Consider the following 23676-nt stretch of genomic DNA (forward strand, 5'->3'; position numbering starts at 1 on the left):
CGCCCAAGGGAACAACAGCCTTAGAAACTGAACAGATGGCCATGTTTTCTTAGATCATAAAATAAAATGTCAATGGCAAAATAGGGGAGAGTTTACAAAGTAGATGAGCCTGAAGCACATTTTGTTAGATAAAAATGACTTTATTAGCTCAGGGAGGTAGAGAAACCACCAGTTTTGAAACCATAAAGGGCTAGCTCAAACCTTAGCAGTATCACTGAAAACCTCTGTGATTTGGGGCAGACGCAAATATCCTGACGTCGCAGGGTATTTTTTTTAAATCTCTAAGATGAATATACCAACATCTATTTTATAAAAGTGCTGCAAAAATGAGAAGTAATTCTAAAGCAGCCATAGAAAATGAGAGCATTGGTATGATTTGGGGGAAATAAGCACTTTTAAAGTCTAAAGCTACTGTGTAAGTTGAAACAGTCTTTTTAAAGGACAATTCAAAACACCCTTTAAACCAACATTCTGCTTCAAGTTTATCCTAAGGAATAATAGAGCAAGCGTTTAAAAATGTCAAGGATGACATCTACTGAATGACTGTTTATAACTGCCCAAACTAGAAAGAACCTGAAAAGCCTACCAACATGAAACAGGTTAATAAATTAATGTACATATAATGGAATACTATACAATGGTAAAAAGTGTAAGAGAGATCTTTATGTATCTGACATGAAAAGATATGCAGGATATATTAACTGAAAATGGATTACTGAATAATACGTATGATAATATTGATCCAAGGTACTTAAAAATATGTAGTTGTGCGCATATACTTACACATCTATATGCTAAGAGTCTAGAGGTATATAAATCAAACATTAACTAGTTATGTCTGATACTTGGAATTAAGAGGAAATTTCACTCTACCATTTTGTATTTTAGTAATCATGGATCAACGGAATAAAAAAACACAAAAAATAATCTATGTAATATGCCTATCTCAGTCTAAAGCATTCAGTAAGAGCTTAATAAACTGTAGTTATCATCATCATTCAGTTGAAATCTATTTGCAATGCCAAATTAATATGAATACTTGGTTTGATTATTTTAAACTTCTATTAGATTAAAGGTTAAGTGATGAGAATGCTTTTTTTCTTTTATTGGAAACGCTGTCCAGGCCACAGCAGATAATGGCTCAACTAAAGATCACCGGGGTGGAGCCTCAATGACCTCACCTGTCTGATTCTCATCAAAGGTAAACCTGCATCAGGAAGCACAATGGAAAGAACACCAGTTGTTTTTCATTCCTATCCAAATCTACCAGGTCTCCTCTCCGATTTTGCCATTAAACAGCTTTTACGGCCTCACCAGTGTTCTTTCAAAAACAGATTGTCAGAAAATAATTACTTCAGGGAGTAATTCACTTCTCAATGGCTTTTGCCGGAGAGGGGAATTTTAGGTGGGGAAGGACATGAGCTGCACCCTCTGGCTCCTGCGGGCAAAATGCTTCTGTTTCCAGGTGCGCGCAGATCGCACACAGGCTGCCACATAAAGAAGGCTTCCATCTGGCCACTGCCCTACCCCCAGTGTTTACAATCCCCAGTGCACACAGGACGAAGTCCAAACTCCTTTGTAAGACTGACCCTCCTTCCCTGCCTATCAACCCCTGCCTCCACTGCAGTGTGAGAATGATTCTCAGCCCTCACTTCAAGGAGGACTCAAGACAAGCAAAAAGAAATAACTTTTTAAAAATGAGGGGATCGAGTGCTGATGTTTTAAGAGAAATGGGAGAAATCATACAGGTTGCAATGACTAGTTTTTTACTGTATTTTTTCTTTCTTTTTAGGGGAGGAGGATGTCATCTGTAGAGTATCTAACTTTATTAAATGGGCTGTAAAACAAAATCCTAGTATACTTTCTTCTTCCTGCTGCTAGACAATTTGGTTTAACATGGCTCATTATCATGGCTAGATTAATGCTTAACATAGCCTGGATTAATGCTTAACATATTGTTCCATTTCAGGTGGACTGTCACATCTCTTTAAAATGCAGCCAGAGAAGCATTTGAGATCTTGCTTCCTGACATTGTCTTCGGTTTGGCTCAAATAAACTCTTATAAAGATTATCTTTAACAAATTATATAGCCAAGATGATGAAGCTGACAGAGTAAGAGGTGTTTAAATTCAAGTAAGTGAATTCAACAGATAACTAAAAATGCAACTTTTATCAAGCATTTATAAAGAATAAACATAAAGAAAAGTGGGTCTTACTTTGCATGTTAAGTTGTTTGACCATGACTGTTTGTTCTTTACTTCTCCCATTCTGAAGCTTCAAATATAAAGAATAAGGTCACATTTCTTGTTAGTTTTTTCAGAGTCACATTATATTACACCTCTTAAATATCTCAATAGGATTTTTACCCAGGAAAAAAATAAAAATATCACATTCACTGCTAAATTATCTAAAGAAGAATATCAAGAGCCATTAACTCTGTGAATCCTATATTCTACAAAGAAACAAGGCAACTCGGAAAATACAATGCACATGAAAATATGCTGAACTAGCATATTAGAATGTTTCAAAACAGCTCAATAAAACCAGATGTTATGGTGTAGTAGAACTGCTATAAGAGCTCCAAGACAGAACAAGCTGTTGGAACATGCCCTTGACCTTCAACCGGATCCTTTAACACAGAGGCAATGTATAATACTATGTTTCCCCAAAAATAAGACCTCGTTGGACCATCAGCTCTAATGCGCTTTTTGGAGCAAAAATTAATATAAGACACGGTATTGTGTTATGTTATTATTATATTATACTCAGTCTTATATTAAAATAAGACCGGGTCTTACATTAATTTTTGCTCCAAAAGACGCATTAGAGCTGATGGTCCGGCGAGGTCTTATTTTCGGGGAAACACGGTATGTATGGATAACAGTGGGAGTTCTAGCCCAGACAAACCTGGCTATGAATCCCGATTCTGCCACTTACTAGCTATGTTATCTCAAGAAAGTTATTTAACCTCAATATGTCTGTTTCTTTATCTTCAAAATGAGGATAATAATAGTACCTACCTCACAAAATCTGTGTGAAAATTAAACGCACACAAAACACTCAGCACAGTGCTTAGCACACGGAAGTGCTTAATAAATGTCCAGTTATTTTTTTTCTATAATTGCCTAGCTATATGTAAGCCACATGTGGGTTTGATTCTTGGTAATAGCTACCACTTCTGAGGGCTACAGTGGGATGGATTAATCAGAGAATGAAAGATTGAACCGACCCTTTCTCTTCTCAGATGACAGGTCCTGTGTAAGAGGTACACATACCACATACTGTCAACCATCTGATACGCTCAGCTTTCAAATGACAGTTCTCCTCTGAAGCTATCCTAGCCAAAAGAGAGAAGTAGACTGTTCATTAACCTGTGTCTGTAGCTAAGTCTGTGTGTCTAAATTAAAGAAAATACATAAGTTGCTTTTATCACTAATTACCAGTGACTTAACCACAGGCTGAGGATATTGGATCGAAGGTCACACCCCACATGGATATGCATTCACTTTTACATAGTAATAAAGACATATAACATTAAATCAAAGCTAGGTTTGAAAAGCATCATGTTGCAGTCATACAACTTTTTTCTTCTATAATATATTGGTGTCATGTGTCATTTAATGCCGCCGTAATTTTTAAGCACTTTTGCATCCTTGTATGAATACACATCCAGGTATTTGGCTCTTAAATCTTGTGAGAAATTCACTGAATTCATATGCCACAGTGCCTGCTTACTAAATGACTGAATGATCAGGGTCACAGATTAATATAGCAAATGTAAGAAGTTTACACAGAGAGCATGTCGGTTCCCAACGGGCTACCCAGACAATGAATACAATTACTTTCTTTAACAAAACAGAAAGGCAATAGTAAAAATATTGCAGGCTTTTAACTAATAATGGCAGTATAATTCATATTATATAGACAATAGCAGTGAAAGCTCAGAAAATCTGGATCTCTATCCTAAATCAGTTTGTCTCATGATTTGGTATCACAGAACTTCAGAAGGACAAAAGAAACAGTTGATTCTTGAAAAATGATAGATATATCTAAGCTATGGCATGCCATGGTATAGAGGAAAAAGCAGGAACTGGTGATAGTTGGAGGTGGCAAACACTTAATGTTCTTTAGGACTAAGGAAGGTTTCCTGTGTTCAATGAGGGGGTTGGACAATATAATCCTTAACATCCATTTTTGCTCGGAAATTCTATTGCTCAGTGGTATCTCTTACAGCTCAGGTTCCTCATGAAACTACATTATAGGGGTGGTTAATGTTTCCATCACATATTTTTATGAAAGCGTTTATAATTTAACCATGAAATCGCACTGTGGTCTAAGTCCTCACTACAAATTCCACATATCTTTATACAGCAATAAGGATGAGATTACACTAAGATTACCTTCGAGATAAAAAACTAACCAAAGAATAATTCTGAGGATACTTTGCACCATCTACTACACAACAACCAGAAGTGATTATGAGATATTTATGTTCACAAATCAATAACATCTCTTGATAACAAAAACATTTTGCTGAAATCATTAATAAACACTGTAAAAAGCAAATGCTCAGAGAGGTAAATACAAAGATATTTATTTTAGCACCATTTTTAATAACAAAAGACTGAAAACAATCTAAATACACATACACAAGAAAAGGCTAAACATATTGTTATACATCTAGAAAGCAGAACCATGCTCAACTATTAAAAACAATGATTAAATGGAGGCAGTTTCATTGGATTCACACAGAATAATTTCCAAGAATTCTCAGATCAGGACAATGGGCATGCATAGTGTGCTACCATTTGTACAAAAGAAATAAACAAAAATCAAATATGATATGTGCATAGACTATCTCTGGATGGATAGAGAAGAAAATAGTTAACTATAGCTGCCTCTGGGAGAAGGACGTAGGGTAGGAGGAAACACACTTTAAAAATTCTTTTAGTACATTTTGAATTATTTTCTCCATGAGCATGTCTTACATAATTTTTATTTAAAATGCTAAATTTTCAAAGGAACAAATGAACAATGAAAAAAATGTTCAACTGTACATATAATACACACACAAAAAGAAAAAAGACTAGAAAGGAATATAACAAGATATTAACAATGGTTATCTTTGAGAGGTAGGGTAGATGTGATCTATTTTCCCTCTTTTGTATTTCTCTGTATTTTCCAAATTATCTCAATAAACACATATTAGCTTTGTAATCATAAGAAGTTATATATATTTTAAAGAGAAATGCACATTTCTATTACAATTTTTTTTCAGATATTATAAAAGGTGAATGTGAGAATACGTATATTTTTAATCAAATTTCTGAATCAAAGTTATTTCATGCTGAGATTCCATACATTTGCTCCAGACTTACTCTTAAGTTATATGAAGGATCCTTAAGACTCAAGTTTGGGAGAGATGCCTGGAGAGCATTGATATAACTTGTTCCTGCTCCTTGAGCTGTAAACAGAAGAGAGGAACTGAGTTAAGATTTCCCAATTATTATCAAATGAATCTTCAACAATGGCTCAGTCCAGAGTCAATCATCATCTTTCAAAATACCCAAAACTTTCCTGCCACCTTACTTAATTAAAAATACCAGATCAGATGACGCTTCCACCAGCATCATTAAGAATGGACTGAAAATTCTATTCTTGTACTTGACCTTTCATGAGTCATTTAGGTGTCTGTGAGGGGAAGTGGGGGGCGGTAGTGTCGGAGATGTCTGTAGATTACTGGGTCTCAGCCATGCCCTTCACACTGTGACTCTGGTGGCAGTGGACTGCTAACAGAGCCCAAGCTGAGGCTAAATCTAAAAGATGATGGGGTAGGAAGGCCAGTCGGAATCTGGTCCCCTTTTCGGAGGGAGGGGTTATCCGCAGAAAAGATACCCTTTTCCATGTGAAGATTTTGTGAAACTCAGAACACACGCAGGGCAGCTGTAGAAGCTCAGTGATAAGATACCACCCAGAGTTAGATTGTGGTCAGACCAACACTGGAACGAGGCAGCAGGGTTCAGCATGTACTCAAAAGCCCTGAATGTCCACAGCACCTCCACCTGGTGCAGAAAATGGGGGTGGAGACTATTTCGTGAAGGTGGGAGTGTTAAGAACTGCTTAGCGGCATGTTGCCGAGGGCCAACACTCTGTGGTCATGTGTGTGGGGTGATGAAGTCAGCAGATCTGGGAGATAAAGGATACAAAGAGATATGATCTAGTGGGAGGTCTAGTGGGAGCTGTGGACATTCAGGTTCCATTCCATCCACACACCCAACAAATGAATCTTTACCAACCAAACTTACTATGTACAAGGTTACTTTCCTTAGACCACTGAGAGGCCAAAATTCTGCTTACCAGACTGCTTGTATTTCTGGATTTTTGTCTTCAGGTCTATTCTGTGGATGTTCTTTAGGCATTTTTCTAATAAATCCAGTTGATCTGGAGCAACCAGATTTAGTTTCTCCAATTCCATCACAAGATCCAAGAAGCTCTAAGAGAACCACCAACAAGAAACAAATGTCAGTAGGGCTGACTGTTAAATCCCAAATGCAAACCTCAGGCCGTGTGATTTATAACAGCAAGAAAAAGCGACAGGAGGAGCCCCTTCGGACCTTTGGTGATCCTAACCCAGACCTCTCTGTTTTATAGTCCCTCCATGGCCAACAGCAAATTAAACGCCTGGATTTTACTCAGCAAAGAGGTAGTAGTAAGTCTTTTGGTGGCCAACCTGTACCTAGGTTGGGCCATTTTGTGTCATTAGGAGTATGGGGAGAAAGCAGGCCCTAAAAATACAGTAAAATTCTCCTGAGTTTATTCTCTTCCAAAAAGTCAGGCTGGTGTTATACTGAAAAACTAAGGGCTTTCCTGAAAAAAGAGGAGAGAAGGTAGCTGGGGAGAAGTTTGTACTAGAAAAATCCCAATGACACAGTTTTGAAGTTCAGAAAACATTGCTGGGCATTCTGACTCATTCTGACTTGGGCTTATGAGGTGGCAAAATTACAAGGTTAGGGCATTTTGCTAGTCAATTACCCTGAACCATAGAGATCGGGAAAGAACTGTATTTCAGATACAGGCATTGCTTTTGATTTCATTGACCTTCTGTTTAACATGTGATTACTGAAATGCTATCTTTACTTTTAAACATAATAATCATAATTAAATCTATATACATGATTGAGAGGGAAATTGACTGATTGGGGAACACCAAAAAAAAGTTGTATTTTTTCATTTCCCTTCCCATTTTGCATTTGATGGTGGGAGTAATACAGTCACCCTGTATTCCCAGATTTCAGAAACTACAATCATTGAGAAACGAGGAAATTCTCAAGCCATGACTTACCCAAGTCCTCAGAGGCAGGTCTTTTAAGGACATATTTCCATATACTAGAGGCTTGAGCTCTTCCTGGCTTGTCCTTAGGTCAGCAGTACTATAGGGTTAGCTGGAATTTAAATACTTTTCCAGCAATCACATCCCTGACTTCTTCACCCCTACCTAGTTTTCAACCCCTAATCTCAACTTCTGCCATTCCCCAGATATATCAGTCACAAGGACCTCCCCACACCCCATTTCCACATGCAGCCTAACGACTCCACACTGACCTCGAGCTAAGGAGAAAGAGAGGAGCAAGGAAAGCAAGACAAGAGTGGACTAGCACTTCCCACCTGTTTCTACTCAGCACGAGCAGATGGAACTGCCTAACCCTCCCAGATGATCTGTCAAACCAGGGAGAAAAACTGATGTGTAAGCCAGGTCTATGAATTTTACAAAAACAAAGGAAAAAAATACAAGGAGGAAAGAAACACCCTGGCCCACACCAGAAGATATCACTGCATTTCCTCTCAATTCATAAATCAATTTTCTTCCCATCAATATCATTATTTTAAAAATCCACACTCTTCTCAGTTCCCACCTTCATCCCCAGCGGGTCTGTCATGTAGGGCAGCATGCGGAGTCTCTGGCCCCACTCCCCACATAAGAATGCAGGATGTGGCTAGGCCAAAAAGGAACACCCACTGAGCCATAGGTAGGGGAGTCATACCACTATATTCTCGCTGCGTTGGAGACACAGGAAGCAGGAGCCACACTATCCTCAATCCACACTCAGCCGCTTAATAGCTCAGCCACCATCTTCCTGCCAGCCCCCATTTGCTGCTGGCCTAGCCACGGCAGTTATATTAGTGGCCAATGGCTCACTGGTTACAGCTGACGGCTGACTAGCCACAGCTGATGGCCATCCAATCACAGTTGATGGCCATTTACTACCTGAGCCAGCACTTTTCCATGTGAGGCCGAGAGCCTGGAAACTGCACTCCTGGCTCTGTCCCCACAGGGTCCCCCTGATCAAGTGCTTGCTTCCCTCTCTTCACACCATAAAGCATCTTCCAACTTCTGATAGGTTCTTAGGATCATGAACCAAGACAAAGAAAACTCACCTTATCCTTGGCTACCTTGCCTCGGCCTGTATAATCCCTCATGAGAAAAAGTAATGAGGACATATCAGTTTTATCCAAATTTTCACCAATCTCGGTCATCAGCACCCTGTAAAACAGACAAGTTGCTTTAGTAAATTCAGATACTAGTCCCAGTGAGAACACCGAGAGCCTATGCCTCCTCTGTGCCAATAACTGGTTAAAAGAGTAGTTCTTACCCCCCTCTCCATGTGCCCCTGTCACAAGACAGAAAGCCTAGATCACCCAGGAAGAGCTCTTAAGAGGAACTCAAAGAGGAAACTCATCTTTTCCCCAGTTTTCAATAGGAAATGGTACCTTTTTCCAACTAACTGCTCTGAAAACAACTCAGAGAATAAAAACTTCCCTAAAGAATCCCCTAGCGTCCCCAGAAATTACGATGAAATAAGTGAAGAACATGAATGACTAAGATGAGGACAGAAATAGAATTCAAAGTGATCTTGTCTTCTCTGTTTTAACAAGCTCCCAGGTGATGCTGATCTGATGCTGATACTTGGAGTCACAAGATTCTAAAGCAAAGTAACACACTGGATATCCCAGCCTGCTTGAGAACTCAAAGGATAAAAGGCATCTAGAGCTTGGGGACTGTGACCATAGATGTCTTGGTCTAGAAAGCCCCTCCTGACTCAGTCACCTCTGCTCCAGTTGGAGCTATCATCACGCTTTAGCGGAGCTCCCGGGACATAATAAAGTGAGCATTATTACCTTGACATTGTCATCACTGCTTAGAGGGCCATTTTCCCAAACAGACTCTCATGGAGTCTTGAGGATGAAAGAGTCTTCATTCATTTTGCTCTAGTGCTCCCCAAACACCGGCATGTGCCAACCCACAAAAAAGCCCACTGAACAGGTGAATAATCTACCACTCCCCTCCCACGGCCAGGCCTTTCTGCTCAGAGGCCCTGAGAAACTGCCTCCACTTACCACAGGTAGGGAACAGGAGATGGAGAGAGTGCCCGAACTTATTCACAAAAACCCTGTCGTACCTCTCCAAAATGTTTTAAGATTACTGATGTTACATAATGGTTGGAGAGGTGGAAGAAGATCAGCAACAACACAATTACATTTGTAGAGTGCATCACAGTTTTAAAAAGTACTTCACATGTTCAATTAGCACAATTACTTAAATTAGCACAATTGATCCTCACAAACAAACTTGTGAGATCGGGTATTATTATTCTTAGCTTCACAAGTAGGAAAATGAAAGCTCAACCAATGTTAGTGGCTGGCTCAGCCTACAAAGCCTGTAATTGACAGTTCTGAGGCTTGGAACAGGCCTTCAGACCTCAAGTCTCAGGCACTTTCCAAGGCCCACACTGCTTTCAACTCTCTTTAGTACAGTTTTTAATAATACACATCATCTCCAAATATAATTATTGATATAACTAAAGGCTGGTCATCTGGAGAAAAGGAACTGCTAATTTAAGATTACAAGTAGTCTTCGATACCCCAGAAACAGCCTTTCTGGTGGTTTCTGTGCACTCCAGAACCTCCAAGACAGTACAATGTGAACAGGAGAAAGGAATAACTTAAAGGCTGTCTGAACTAAAGGGGACTCCAGCGGACGTGCTCTCTGAACTGAAGGGGGCTAGAGGTGGTTAATTGAAGAGAGGTTCAATCTGGGCTCCCCACGGCCTCCGGGAGCAGGGACCTCACAGAAAGGAAGCCCATCCCACTGGCTTGCTCTGCAGGAAAGACCAGCGGGGATTCAAGAAGGAACACAGAGTTCTACAGAGATCATCTGTCAAACTTATTTCCTTTCTCAGTATCAAAAATTGCCCCGGTCTGACGTCACGGAAAATAAAGGTAGAGAAAACCACAGCTGATCTCACAGTCAGAGGCTGGCAAGAATTACTTAGCTCTTCATCACTTCTATGGCTCTCACTCTATCTATTAGGCAAATACATACCATCCATCCTTTCCACTTTTATTATGATCTTCTACCCAATTACTTTAAACAAACTCAATCTACAAGTTCAAAGGAATAAAGTAACATTTACAGCAGTTGGATCAGTGGATAGAGAAAATAATGAGGCTGCTTTTCTTACTGTCTTCGTTTCTCTCATTCAGAAGTCTAGACCACCTCATTCCCTTTCAGCCTCAGAAAGAGCTCCTGAATTACCTATAGTCCGAAATAAGATGAGGGTGCCTGAGCAGGTGGGCCTCCACTGCCATTTTGTCCATCTTCAAGATCCGTTTGAGCAAGTCGAACCGCCTCACTCTATAGAGCAGCTCAGCCAAATCCATGACAGACAGCATCCCTCTCTCACTTAAAATATCCAAAAGGTCCCTGGCATTAAGTGGAGTCACATCTGCAGCAATGTCCCGGCACATAAAAAGAAGCATCTCCTTCTCATCTTCATCAAGTGCCTCTTCGACCTGATTGATGAGCTTAGCAGTCATGCTGTAGAGTGTCGTTGCAGAGAACTCTAATAATAAGACTTTAATCCAGTCAACAGAAGGCCAAGAGGCAACTGACTTCATTTCTGATGGTTTTCTTCATTTCTTTCAGAATCCTTTCCCGTGGAGGCGTGCTGTGGTTAAAAGGGAATTTTTTAAAATCCTCTTATCAAAGTAACTTATGCTTATGCAAAGTATAGTTTCTTCCTTTCTTGCTGGGTTCTTGAACCAAGAACATTAAATTCACATTGTTAAGTCTACAGAAAGCAGTCCTCAGTCACAAAGCAACTGACCAAAACTGAGACAGACAAAGAAGATAACTTACATTTTAAAGGAAATGAAACTACATACAAATTATTTCCAAATAGACTCACATGCTTTATCAGAACATACAATACATTAAAGGGGATATGACACAAGGGGTTAATGACTAAGTGACAATGAATGACATTGATGGGGGAAGAGGAAAAAGCCCCATGAATAAGCACTGGACCAGAAAAACGTGTGTCACAGGGTTAACTCCCTTTTTCAGTGACCTCACTCTTGACCTTTGGCTTGAATAAATACGGGTCTTGGCAAAAGGTACCCTCTGCGGGGTATCAAAAATTATGGTAGAAAGAGGCATCTGTTCCTACCCCTCCCCTTTTTTTCAGTCGTTCTCCTTTAAAATCCCTCATTCACCCCTGTAAGCATAAATCTCCACTACTATCCTCCCAAAGTCACAGGCCTTTTTCAGATTCATTCATGAATGCTCTTAGAATCTGTCACCACAGCTGAACATTGTCAAGTTTTGATCACCTCTTGAGACCAGGAGCCCCCCATGGAAGTGCCAGAGGCCCCTGACTCTCGATATACTGCTGCAGGGCATCAATTATCACTAGAGTTCCTGATGGTATCAGCTGAAGGAAGGATGTAGAACAGGAAATGTGGGAAAAGAGCCCCATCCTGGGATGGGACGGGGTGGGAGTGGTGGGGAGGTCATGCCATAGGTGTATTCTTAACTTCTTCCCTTGGAACTCAACCTATTTTCTCTTAAAAATTAAGTTGCAAATGGCAAACACTGTTCATTCTAAAGTTTCATATCTATATTTCACATTAAATAAGTTTTTGTGTTGTTCTGTGAGAGTACTTTGTTTCTATCAGAGAACATTTCAGGTTAAAAGTTCATTGTAGCAACAAACAATTGGAAACACAACCCAAAGGCCAGTTGCTAACTGTTGCTGTGTATTTGCATACAAGTATATTTACATAGTTATCTAACTATATTTAATAAAATGAACACTGAATCTATTTTATTTATTTATAAATAACCTATTTTACTTATATACAATCTCAGTTCATAAAAGATTTGAGGCATCTTACAATAAAAACACGTAAGTAGAAAAAAATTTTATGTGAGAACAAGGGGAAAATTTAGTTTAGAAAGTCAAAAATGGAGTGGAGAGAGGGAGAACACAATGCAAATATGCAGGCCAGAAAGGCCTAAACAAATTTTAACAGGCTGTGAATTTGTCCCTAAACTTCCTGGCAGTCAAAGCAAAAAGGGGACTATAGGACGTTAAATATGTAGTGCTTGCTGTTCAAGAGAAGAGAAACAGAACAGATTCTTAGGGGAAGCACAATTTTCCTAGAGTTCCCCACCAATGAAAATATTAATAAGTCTTTCAGTGCCTGAAAGTAATAATATTCCATTCATTTTCAATTTTATTTTATTTCTTGAAAAAGTTTAAATATTTTATTTTAGAACACACCATGCATTCGTACCTTTTACACTGGCCTCCCACAACCTGTCTAAATGGGTGAGCTCTTCATAAAAATAGACATTTTATCCAGCGTGTGTGTGTTAATGAGTCTTGGTGTATCTATGCCAATCCCATGCCCATTCCTCCAAAATTCCCTTAAATGTGGCTGTTTGTGAATAACTAGAATAATGAAATTACATGATTTATTGCTCAATGAAAGTAAAAAATAACTGGTACTCAGACTACTTTATTTTTTTTTTTATCTGAAAGCTGAATACTTATTTTACGTGTTCCAGAAAGCATAAACCTATACTCCACTCACAGGCTAACAGGACTTTAATGTAGTCATTAGTTTCCACAAAAGGAGGTGAAGTTCTTTTTCTATTCACTAAAAGTCACAGTATTGTTCATAGTTGTTATTAAAAATTAACCTATAAAATATTCATATACACTAGAATGTATGAAATAAGAGATAATTAAACATAAGAGAACCAAATAAGTTATTATCCAAAGTCACCAGACATATTTGAAAACAACAAATTGAACTACGAGAAATGAAACGTTCAACTCCCTAAAAACAATCATCTAACTTTTGTAATTCATAATTATCAGTGATATAACAATGTCATCAACAGTCATTTTAAAAAACATTCTCTGGGGCCGGCCCAGTGGCTCAGGCGGTTAGAGTTCCATGCTCCTAACCCCGAAGGCTGCCGGTTCGATTCCCACATGGGCCAGTGGGCTCTCAACCACAAGGGTGCCGGTTCAACTCGAGTCCTGCAAGGGATGGTGGGCTGTGCCCCCTGCAACTAGAAAACGGCAACTGGACCTGAGCTGACCTGCGCCCTCCACAACTAAGACTGAAAGGACAACACCTTGAAGCTGAACGGCACCCTCCACAACTAAGATTGAAACGACAACAACTTGACCTGGAAAAAAGGCCTGGAAGTACACACTGTTCCCCAATAAAGTCCTGTTCCCCTTCCCCAATAAAATCTTTAAAAAGCACACCATTATCTGCTCATCTGCTCAGTTCATTTTCCCCATCCATTATACCGAAGACTACTTTCTGCCAGTCATGTACACTAAGCAAAAGAACTGGCATGCTGTCTTCCCTGTACTAATGGAGGTATAGTTTGGCAGCAAAATCCAAATTACTCAGTGGTAGCATCTGGTATATTCAGAGAAAACTGCAGAAGGAAAATACCAGTGTGTATGTGTTGGGACAGTGTTGGGGGCAGTTAACTGTGGCTAGAGGTGATAGGCACTTAAGAACGGGGAGTATGGAAGGGAGAGGTAGGGTTAGGATCCAAATCATCACTATTTTGTTGGGGTGTCTTTTAAACCCAAACCAACTTCTAGATATCAAGATTTAATACAAATGCATAGTAATATGGCACAGGGATAAGTAACAAAACAACAAATACACAGGTGAGAGCTCGGAAATCAGTCTATACCCAGATGACCGAGGGGGCCCTGTAAATCAATAGGGAAAGGACGGAAACATCCAGAAACAGTGCTGGAACTGGTTATCCATGTATACAGGGAGTAAACTGGGATTCTTTCCTCATACCATACTCCACGTGTACCAAAGTGCAAGACATAAAATTCTAGAAGAAAATCTACAAGAACCTCCCAAATAGCCACTAATCATACGAAAATATGTTCAAGTCACAACAGTAGTCAGAAATGCAAATTTAAACTACAATGAGATATTATTTCACATTGGTCAAATGCTAGTATCTGTTACAAATGTTATAGAAAACACAGAGAAATATGAACTCTTATACATTGCTAGAGGAATTATAAATTGGTCCAGCTACTTTGAAAAACAATTTGATGATATCTAGTAAAAATAAAAATGTGTATTATTCCATGACATGAAAATTTTATTCCTAAATAAATATCCTTTAAAAAAAAAACTCAGACGGGTATACCAAAACACATACACAATGTTCCTAGCATCAATAGATGTTATAGCAAAAAAAATGGAAACTATCTAAAACTCTATCAAGCAAAGATTGAATACAATGTTATAGGCCTTTAATGAAATAATATACAGCCCTGAGAATGAATGAACTAGAACTACATGAATTTCACAAACAAGCAAAAAGCAAAACAACAAAACAAATATTTTTGCCTAGGAAAAAACAAGTTGCTAAAGCATACATTAAAATCCTAAATGTTAAAAATAATACTAAATATTATTTAGGGGGTGTGTGTGTAGTGAAAATATTAAAACACAGTGATCATAAATAGTGAATTGGTTTCCATTACAGGATGAGTGGAATGTAACTAAATAAAAATGCAGAGGGAAAAATGACTGAATTTATATTTTCTTTCATAAGCTGAGCAATAGGTATACAGATACCAAAATAAATATACCGAGCCCCACATTCTCTGACCATAGTACAATAAAATTAGGAAACAACAGTCAAAAGAAAACCCTATAGGTTTTTAAACTGAAAAATTCATTCCTGTCTCTTCCACACTTAGATAGAAACTATCTCACAGAATTCAAAATGCTTTTAGAACTTCCTTGATGTAGATACAGACAAACCTTAGAACAAGTAATCCCAGAGATATTCCAAAGTTATTCTCACAAAGAACAGGTCAAGAGTGGATAGAGAGGATTTGCAGGGGTGGTGGCAGGTGGAACGAGTTCTCTGGAGGTCTGTAAAAGGGCAGTGCACAACACCACTTATCAGCCCTGCCCTGCTTGAGATGCCCGGCTCAGCATTTCCTCTAAAGTCACTCGCTTCACCTCACTCAGGTGACAGACAAAGGAGCTATCCAAACCCAATTCGTCTTCTTGCTTGCTTTCAAATTCCCAGTCCTCCTGAGTGACCAGCATTCTGTTAGTTTTGTTTCACCCACTATTTGAAGACACTCATTTCTAGCCAGACAAAACTGAAGTCTGTATATTTTTTTTTAATTTTTAAGGAATTCCCCTTTTCTTTCCTCCCTGCCCCATCAAATTTTACCTTAATGACACAGCTCTCCTTTTTTCCATACCCACATAAAATCTGTTTCAGTCACCACCAGATTAAAACTAAAACGAATTCCAGTTTCATTTCTCAAGGGGAAATCATAAGACAGTTAACGATTATTTCAAACATTAAACAAAACTGACCTAAGTGTCCAAAGGAATTTCCGCAACACTAGCTAATAGAAGGGACGTTCTAGAAACAGAAAGCACTCTATGTATTTTCAGTAGAAATACATTTAATATAGATGCTTACAAAATTGATGCAAGGGCTAGAGGAAGGGGCTCTTGGCTGGGCTTCTGAGAAAGATTCCTGGGGCTCCCAGAAAGACGTGTCTCAGTCAGGGCAGTGAGGAATCAGGCGGCTGCCCCTGGGAGCGCTGAGCTCCAGATTATCTGCACGGCAGGGACCCAGAGATCAGAAGGGGGACCACCACCACCACCACACTTGCCTCCAACACCTCTAAATCTGGTGACTGGACACCATAACACTGCTGCCCAAATCCCCACATCACCACCACCATGCTTGCCTGCAGAGAAACTAAGAAAAGCAGCCAGCTATTGGCCTCTACTTCACTTCTGTTTATAAATCTTGCATGAATGCACCTATCTGGCAGAACTAAATTCACAGGGAAATATAGTCTATAGTTTTCCACCCTCTGGACAGAGGTGAGAATGGGTCTGAGCACCCACTGACCTGAGCCACCACAGAAGGACAGTCCATAAGGGCATTTGTATCCTCTTTGTAGTTAAACCCTCTGTGCAGACCCCAGTGCCTGACTCATAGTAGACACTCAATTAGTATTTGTTGAATGAATAAATGAACGAACGGAGTTTCACAAGGTGCTACCAATAGCCCACTTCCCTTTCTCCCCATACTGGACCTAGATCATATGCTACAAACTCTCTAGCCAGCACCCTCAATTCTCTTGCCCTTTTGCCTCCTGACCACCAGTTCTGCAACACCTTGAGTAACCAACTGGTCCTGATTTGCCAGGACTTTCCAGTTTTGGCACTAAAAGTCCCGTGTCCCAGAAAATTCCTCAGTGTTGGGAAAACAGGATGGTTGTCACCCCAGCATCCCATTCTCGATGGTGAGCCTCCTCCACTCATACATCTAGAGTATCAAGTCATGCTGAAGGGCTGCGGAAAGATCACACCACACACTTGAGATTTTTCAACCTCAGTAGGTCTCTTACTGCTGCTTGGCAATTATTTTGACAGGACCTTGGTCAGCTCTTCCCACATCCTCACAACAGCTCCACTTTCACTGCTTTCTTCCATCCTAACACCAACCACTGTCGCCATTTCTCATCCGATGACCTTGCGCTTTATCAGGAGCGAGTTCCCACGACATTCCACATAGGAGCCAGCATGACTGGTTCCCATCAGACCTTAACCAATCCAAGGACATACTTAATATCCCATTCTTTATACACTTCTCTACCTGAAGCAAGGTATGGCACACCATGAAAGCAAGGTCAGGTCCACCGAGCCACAGTACGTTAAGTTAAATGTAGTTTCCCAACAACACTACAAAACTGGGCGGTAATGAAAAGAAGTGTGCCTTGCCAGCTGCAGAAAGCAGCATGCAAACCTAAAACTTTCAGATATCTGGGAATCCCCACTAAGATATGAACACGCAGGGCATCCAGGGAGTTGGCAGGACCTCACCTTGAACAGGCAGAATACAATGTCTCCAGGCAAGCGCACCAGACATACCCCAGCCTTTTAGCAAAAGGTGCATCTCCCCATACCTTTAGCTAGATACTTATCTTTTGCACTTATCACAATTTCTAAAACTGTAAGGTTTATGTGTCAAAGTTTTCATTTTTGCCAAACCTCCAGACCAGTCCTCTGTAGATGTAATTAATTCTCCTAGAATAAACTCAAAAATGCCTAAAATGTAAAGTATTTTTTCCTCAAATAGGACAGTCATCTCAAAATTACTAATTATTAATTAGTAATTTTATATCCTCAAAATTACTAATACCTTGGGGCGGCCGGATGGCTCAGTTGGTTAGAGCACGAGCTCTTAACAACAGGGTTGCCAGTTCGATTCCCACATGGTCCAGTGAGCTGTGCCCTCCACAACTAGACTGAAGGATAAAGACTTGACTTGGAGCTAATGGGCCCGGGAAAAACACACTGTTCCCCAATATTCCCCAATTAAAAAATTAAAAATTACTAATACCTTGCATGAGATAAGTTTAATACTCAGCTAATCTGCCATGAGCTATTGCTGTATTCACTCACATTATTACAAAAAAGCCAGAGAATGTGTGACATTTACTGCATTCATCAATTTACTATGAGGCTTTAATTTCCTTGGGAAAACAAAACAAAACAAAACAGGCCAAGTTGTCTGAGTTTAAGCAGTATCTGTCTCTTGCCTACTCTTTAAGACAAAGATCATTAACTTTAAAAACTATTTTTGAAAGCCTCAAGTAAAAAAAAAAAAATACATACATACATATATATATATATATATATATATATATATATATATATATATACACACACATGCCAAAGGGAAGATCCAAAGGAAGTTCAAGAAAAAATTCAATGTATGTCAACTGTAATTGATAACTTTTTTAAAGAAAAAAATTTAAGAATTCACAGGTAGATAAAGAAGCTTTAGTTCTTACTTGTAAAATCAGATGTTAAAAGGAAGTCATTAGGCTGGGAAACATTTGAAACCTTGGAGCCAGTAGCTATAAGAATTTTTTCAATTACATTGTAAAACTGAGGTATATAAATAACAATGGGTTAATTTCTCCAATTGAAGAGTTCACTGCATATCTTGAATATGCAGGTAAATTAGGTATCAAATTGGTGGAGATTAGTTCTTTCATAAGTACTGAATTGCTAAAGATGAAAACTCAATATCTAAAATAAGAGAAAAATAAAGAAGTTTTTTGTCTGTTTTGCACAAGAACTTAAATGGTCAAATAAACAACTTAAGCAGCCAAAAGAACTTACGTGGCCTAAAGTGGAGACCATCAAAGAAACAGACGTACAGAACAAGGTACAAAGTGGTGAAAAGCAGAGTTTTATCTGTAAAGATTCAAGAATATAGGTATATGTTATATATTACATAAATTTGTATGTGGATGGGATGAAAGAAGAAATTAGTTCTCTAAATGCAGAATTGAGGAGGGAGGAAAAACATTCGGACATCTGAACAAGCAGATTCATGAAATGTAAATTGTTGATACACATTCTTAAAAAACAAGAAAAGTAGTCAGAAGAAAAAATCTTTCATTAGAAACACTGATGCCAGAGGAGAGGGAAATTACACGTGGGAAAAGCAGAGTATTAACAGAAAAAAAACACAAAACAGTAGTTCTGAAATACAGTTGGAGAAACAGCACCATACAAAATAAAGCAAAACATATATTTTTTAAAGACATTTAAAAGACTGTATTTGAGTGCATACATTTCTGAAAAAGACACTAAACAGCAACCTTTGGTTATCTTAGATAATGGACTCCTAGGGGCTTTCTCTATTTACTTTGAATGTATTTTAACTCCGATAATTATAATACAATTTGAAAAGTTTTTGAAGAAAAAGTATGCCAATACAGTGTGTTAAGTGCAATCCTATGGTAAGTGCAAAAATAGCCACTGAGTATATGCAAGCATAGAGTAAAGGAACCCACCGTGAATTGTGAAGTCTTCCTAGAGAAGGTGACAGGAGCTGAATGTAAATGAAATAGGGCATATCAATAATAAGTGTTTCTTGCCTCACTGATTTATAGTAAAGAAAGCAAGGACCAAGTGACAGTACACGTTGACAGCTCTGTGACCTGCCATTATTTCCCCAGTCTGGCCCAACTGGTTTCTTCCTTCCCGTTCCAGTCTGTCCGTGGCAAGTTATCTGCGTAGGTCTCCCCAACCACTCTGTGAGCTTCCAGCAGGCGCAAGGAACCAAGTTCAGATCTATGCCTGTGTTCTCACACCCAGAACTCTGCCTGACCCAGAGAAGCTAAATAAATATTGGTAGGATTATCTTGAATTAAAGAAAAGGAGGCATTTCAGTACATAATGCGAGTTTAATTAGCTTTTGGGGCCCTACAAGGAACAAATAACCAAATGGAGTCCAATCCGAAAAATTTAAAAAGCTACACGCCAGGTTACTAGGAGCGCTGTGGATGAGTCCCTATGAGAGTCAAGGAAGCGCCAAAGGGCTAAAAGAGAGAGACTCAATCCTTTTATACCGGGGGACAATGCCCCGACAGCCCCGGAGTTCAGGGTGACGTCAGCACAAGAAGAAGAGGAGTAAACAAGGTTCTAGGTCTACTCACGCCGGGGCAGCTGCCGGCTCTTCCAGCTGGATCTCCACCTGCAAAGGCGCCCCACCGATGCGGGATACGATCAGACCCACCACTCCGAAAAACCGGAGTTGGAAATTCTCCAAACAGGACAAGGAACTGAACGTAGCGTCAGAGGCTGGTTTGCAGGGAGGCGTCCCGAAGCCTCTTAGGGCAGAGTTCCAATACTAAAAGCCTCCTCCAGGGACGCGCTGCTCACCTGACACTTCAGGTTTGAGAACCCTCCGCCCGTACCTTAAAAACTTCATCAGTGCACACACTCTTGTGTCTTCGGTGAGTAAACGCCCTTGGACGGGCAAGGGAGCTACGTGTAGCTCCAGGAAATTCCCTGCAGCGGGCGGTAACTGAGTGGGCGCTGCTTGCCCCACTACCTCACAGAGCGAGTGCATGACCGGTGGGCGTCCTAGTAACAAAAACACCTTCGTTTTGTTTCCAGTACTTACCGCCACCGCTATTAATAAACAACAACACACTACCCGCGACTATCCTCCCAACGCCCCCAGTCGCACAAGACTCCCAAGGGGGCAGAAGACAAGGGGCACCCAGTTCCTGCAGACCTGCCGGTGGATCCACCTAAGAAAGCGGGTGAAAAGTAGGGAGTAAAGATAGTTAAAGGAAGTGCAAATGTCAGTTACAAACAAAATGTAAAACACAGTCGTTAGAAAAAGCCATTTTAATCAGGACCTCCAACCCAGAAGCTGTAAGTAAAACAAGGGTTAAAATAAAAAAACGTCTGTTGGCCACATTCAATATTCCCTTCCAAGCTCGAGTCTTTTGTTTTGTTTTGTTGGAGTTGAGCCAAGTTTTTTTTGCTCCTCCTCTCAACGAGACTTTTTTGGTAAGATTAGAGGAACCACAAATCGGAAAATACCAAAAGTTCTGTTCCTCTTATCTGAATCTCTTACCGGAAGGGCCCAAACTGACTTCACTATCCATCCGGGTTTGTCTGTGTTCAAATACTTCAAGTATGCTATCACCTTACTGGCACCACCTCTCGGTTGCGTAAACAAGTTTAAAATGTCAACAAATAAAAACATTCGCCAGACCTTCAACGTCCTTGAACTTCTTGTTGCCTTGAACCAAAAACTTGGTCTGAATTTCAATGCCCTTTGTTCTATTGCAATCCACTGTTAACATTTTAAAACCCCGTCACCATCCAGCAACATCTTGAAAACACTTTATATTTATTTCCTAGTCCTCTTGGAGGGGAAGAGAGGAGAGTCCGGAACAAGTATTGGGTTTTTTTAAGGCTTTCTATAAATGTATCAGTCAGTCATTCTGACTTTCCCACAGCAAGCTTTCCTTGCAACTTGCCAAAAAATACTATATTAAAATGCTTTGAGGCATATCCCGCCCTACCTACTTCACCAAGCGAGTGAAATGTCCCGCCCGGCGGCTGCCTCTGCCGGGTAAAGGCGAGCGTGCACACACATTGCGCAGGAAAAAGTCCTCTTTTTCATCAACTTTTTAAAAGGAAAACTGCCAAATGTTTTGAACAGTTCACCCCAGGAAGTAACTCTCAAGATGATCTTAAGCAAAGTTTACAGGATGCTCGCGACCTGCCACCGAAGCTTGTTTCTGCTAAGGGTTATTTGGACCGGTGGATCCGGGCGCACCGAGGACCGCACTTGGGATCCGGGCAGCCTCTGACAGCCCTCTTGGGAATCCCGGTGCAAGGAGAGCGGGGCAAGGAGGTGGGTGCGGGGGTGCGTGCGGGGACGGGGGCTCCGCCCCAGCGGGCGCTCGTGGGCAAACCATGTATAAGGAAGCTACTGAACTGAGTCACCTGTCAGAAGACCCACCCCCCCATCCCGGACCCTTGCCGGGGAGCCCCCGCCCAGGGCCAGTTCCCGGAAAGTGCAGGTCGGGGAGCTGCGGCGAGGGACGGGAGAGGCGGCGCTCAGGCCCTGCGGCGACACAGACACGGAAACCTGCAATGAGACCTCTAGGACTGAGGAGGGTCGGAGCGGCGGGATTAAGCGCCTACACGTACCGTCTGGTCCACCGTGGGGCTTTCTTCCTGCAGCGAGCTGCCAGGCTTCGCTGTCCCGGAAGCTTGAGAAACGCAGTAAAAGGTAGGAAAGGAAACCGAAAGCCTGGAAGCGGACGTTGCGCTTACCGACGTGGCCTTGCGCGTGCACTTATCTTCACAACGAAAGTTGGGCGGGCTGACTGCGTTAGGGCCAGAGACCCCTTACTTACCAGCCCCCAATGAGTCCCCTTCAGTTGAAACATTCTCCTAGCCACAGCCAACCCACTGTTTTATCTTTGTATCCTTTGTGATATAAAGATCATAAAATATGCTGTGAACCCAGAATGGTTGTTTAAAGGAGTTCTGATTGTCGTTACGAACAAACACTGTTAGTGTTTTTTACTGATGTATACGAATAATAATAAATAGCAAGTGTGAAAGCTATTTGTGTTTTCATCTATTTATTACTTTGTGATTTTTTTAAAATTTAACTTAACTTGAAATAAATGTAAACTTACAGGAAAGTTGCAAGACTACCAAGAGAGTATTGACCTTGGAGAAGGAACATACCCACCAAGAAGGACTCCTACTGGTTAACTGGGCTCAAATTCATAATCAGTCTAACAGCGAATGCTGGCAGAGAACACTCATGCACTGGTTTCAGAGAAAAACCAAAGGCTGAGCTGCCAGCTTCCTGTACTGTTCCTGTCTTTTGAGACTACCCTTATAAAATCATATTTGGACCAATGGGCTGATACCTGCGCCCTCCAATAGGAACACTACACAGCTATGTCCTCATTTACATCTATACTAACCGATCAGAGTGGTTTCATAACAACCAATCAGAACACACGACCAGTGCTATTTGGACCAGTCAGACTCCAAATTTGGATTCATTTGCACTGTCTCTTTAAAAGGCAGGCCTCCCCGTCCCAGGGGAGTGCATTTACCCTTCTTCTGAGCACTGCATCTGCACAGTTTGCAAACTGTTAACTTGAATAGTGTCCTTTTTCCGCCCTCCAGATTGGGAACTCCTGTTGGTATTAGATTGCTGGCAGCTAGCTTATATCGTATCATATCTGGTCTTACATTATAGTAAAATAAGACCAGGTCTTATATTAATTTTTGCTCCAAAAGACGCGTTAGAGCTGATGGTCCGGCTAGGTCTTATTTTCAGGGAAACACGGTAACATATCTTTCCACCTGTTGCTCCAAAGCCCTAGTTCAGTGATTGTGCCTGGGGGGAAAAGCACTCCATAAAACAGATAGGTCTTAAACTCTTCCCAAAGGAACTGACTTTATTTGCAACACAACATGTTGAAATTCAAGCCAAAGGTTATTCTCGAAAACCTGGAGTTTGTGATGATAAGCAATTGGGAGGAGTTTCAAGGTGTGGGTTAAATTGTAACCTAGCTAGTTTGCAATGGAGAGCTAGAGATAAAGACAGGGAAAGCCCTCCTGGAATAAGAACAAACATTAAACACCTCATAAACTATTGTTTCAAAGGGCCACAATTTGGTTGGATTCATTTGTAGAGCAAATTATGCCAGAACATTATCGAAAATAACAGAGCAATCAGGGAGCATTTGAGATCTTGCTCCCTGGCATATGTCATCAGTTTGGCTTAACTAAACTTTTATAAAAATTTTCTAAGAAAAAAAATAGTAGAGCAATCAGTCAGCAAATGTGGAGTCTTAACAGCTGGGTGTGGTCGGGAAATAAAAGGAAGAGAGCTCCACCCAAAAACCACTGTAATAACAGGATAACAAT

The 23676-nt window shown here is 40.4% G+C and overlaps 1 protein-coding gene and 1 long non-coding RNA gene across 9 annotated transcripts in view; one reads left to right on the plus strand and one right to left on the minus strand.

Annotated features, from left to right (window-relative positions):
• Positions 1-22346, minus strand: part of CFLAR (CASP8 and FADD like apoptosis regulator) — a 35103-nt gene extending 12757 nt beyond the window's left edge. For 2 of the 8 annotated variants that reach the window (XM_033111920.1, XM_033111915.1), the window contains exons 1-6: positions 21928-22345; positions 10595-11006; positions 8437-8542; positions 6358-6493; positions 5379-5464; positions 2217-2274 (exon numbers count right to left, since the gene is read on the minus strand). In XM_033111920.1, coding sequence (XP_032967811.1) covers positions 2217-2274; positions 5379-5464; positions 6358-6493; positions 8437-8542; positions 10595-10956 — 748 coding nt within the window. In that variant the 5' untranslated portion in view covers positions 10957-11006; positions 21928-22345. Of the gene's footprint in view, positions 1-2216; positions 2275-3229; positions 3338-4578; positions 5465-6357; positions 6494-8436; positions 8543-10594; positions 11007-19262; positions 19301-19907; positions 20061-20839; positions 20862-21927 lie in introns of those variants that run through there. The other 6 variants (XM_033111917.1, XM_033111918.1, XM_033111916.1 and 3 more) reach the window with 6 other exon arrangements.
• LOC117025760 (uncharacterized) lies at positions 20136-20953 on the plus strand. The gene is made up of 2 exons (XR_004423652.1): positions 20136-20207; positions 20371-20953. It is a non-coding gene; the product is annotated as an uncharacterized LOC117025760 (long non-coding RNA).
• Positions 22347-23676: the final 1330 nt, after the last annotated feature.

Source organism: Rhinolophus ferrumequinum, chromosome 8, assembly GCF_004115265.2.
Source record: "Rhinolophus ferrumequinum isolate MPI-CBG mRhiFer1 chromosome 8, mRhiFer1_v1.p, whole genome shotgun sequence".
In the NCBI taxonomy this organism is placed as follows: Eukaryota; Metazoa; Chordata; class Mammalia; order Chiroptera; family Rhinolophidae; genus Rhinolophus; species Rhinolophus ferrumequinum.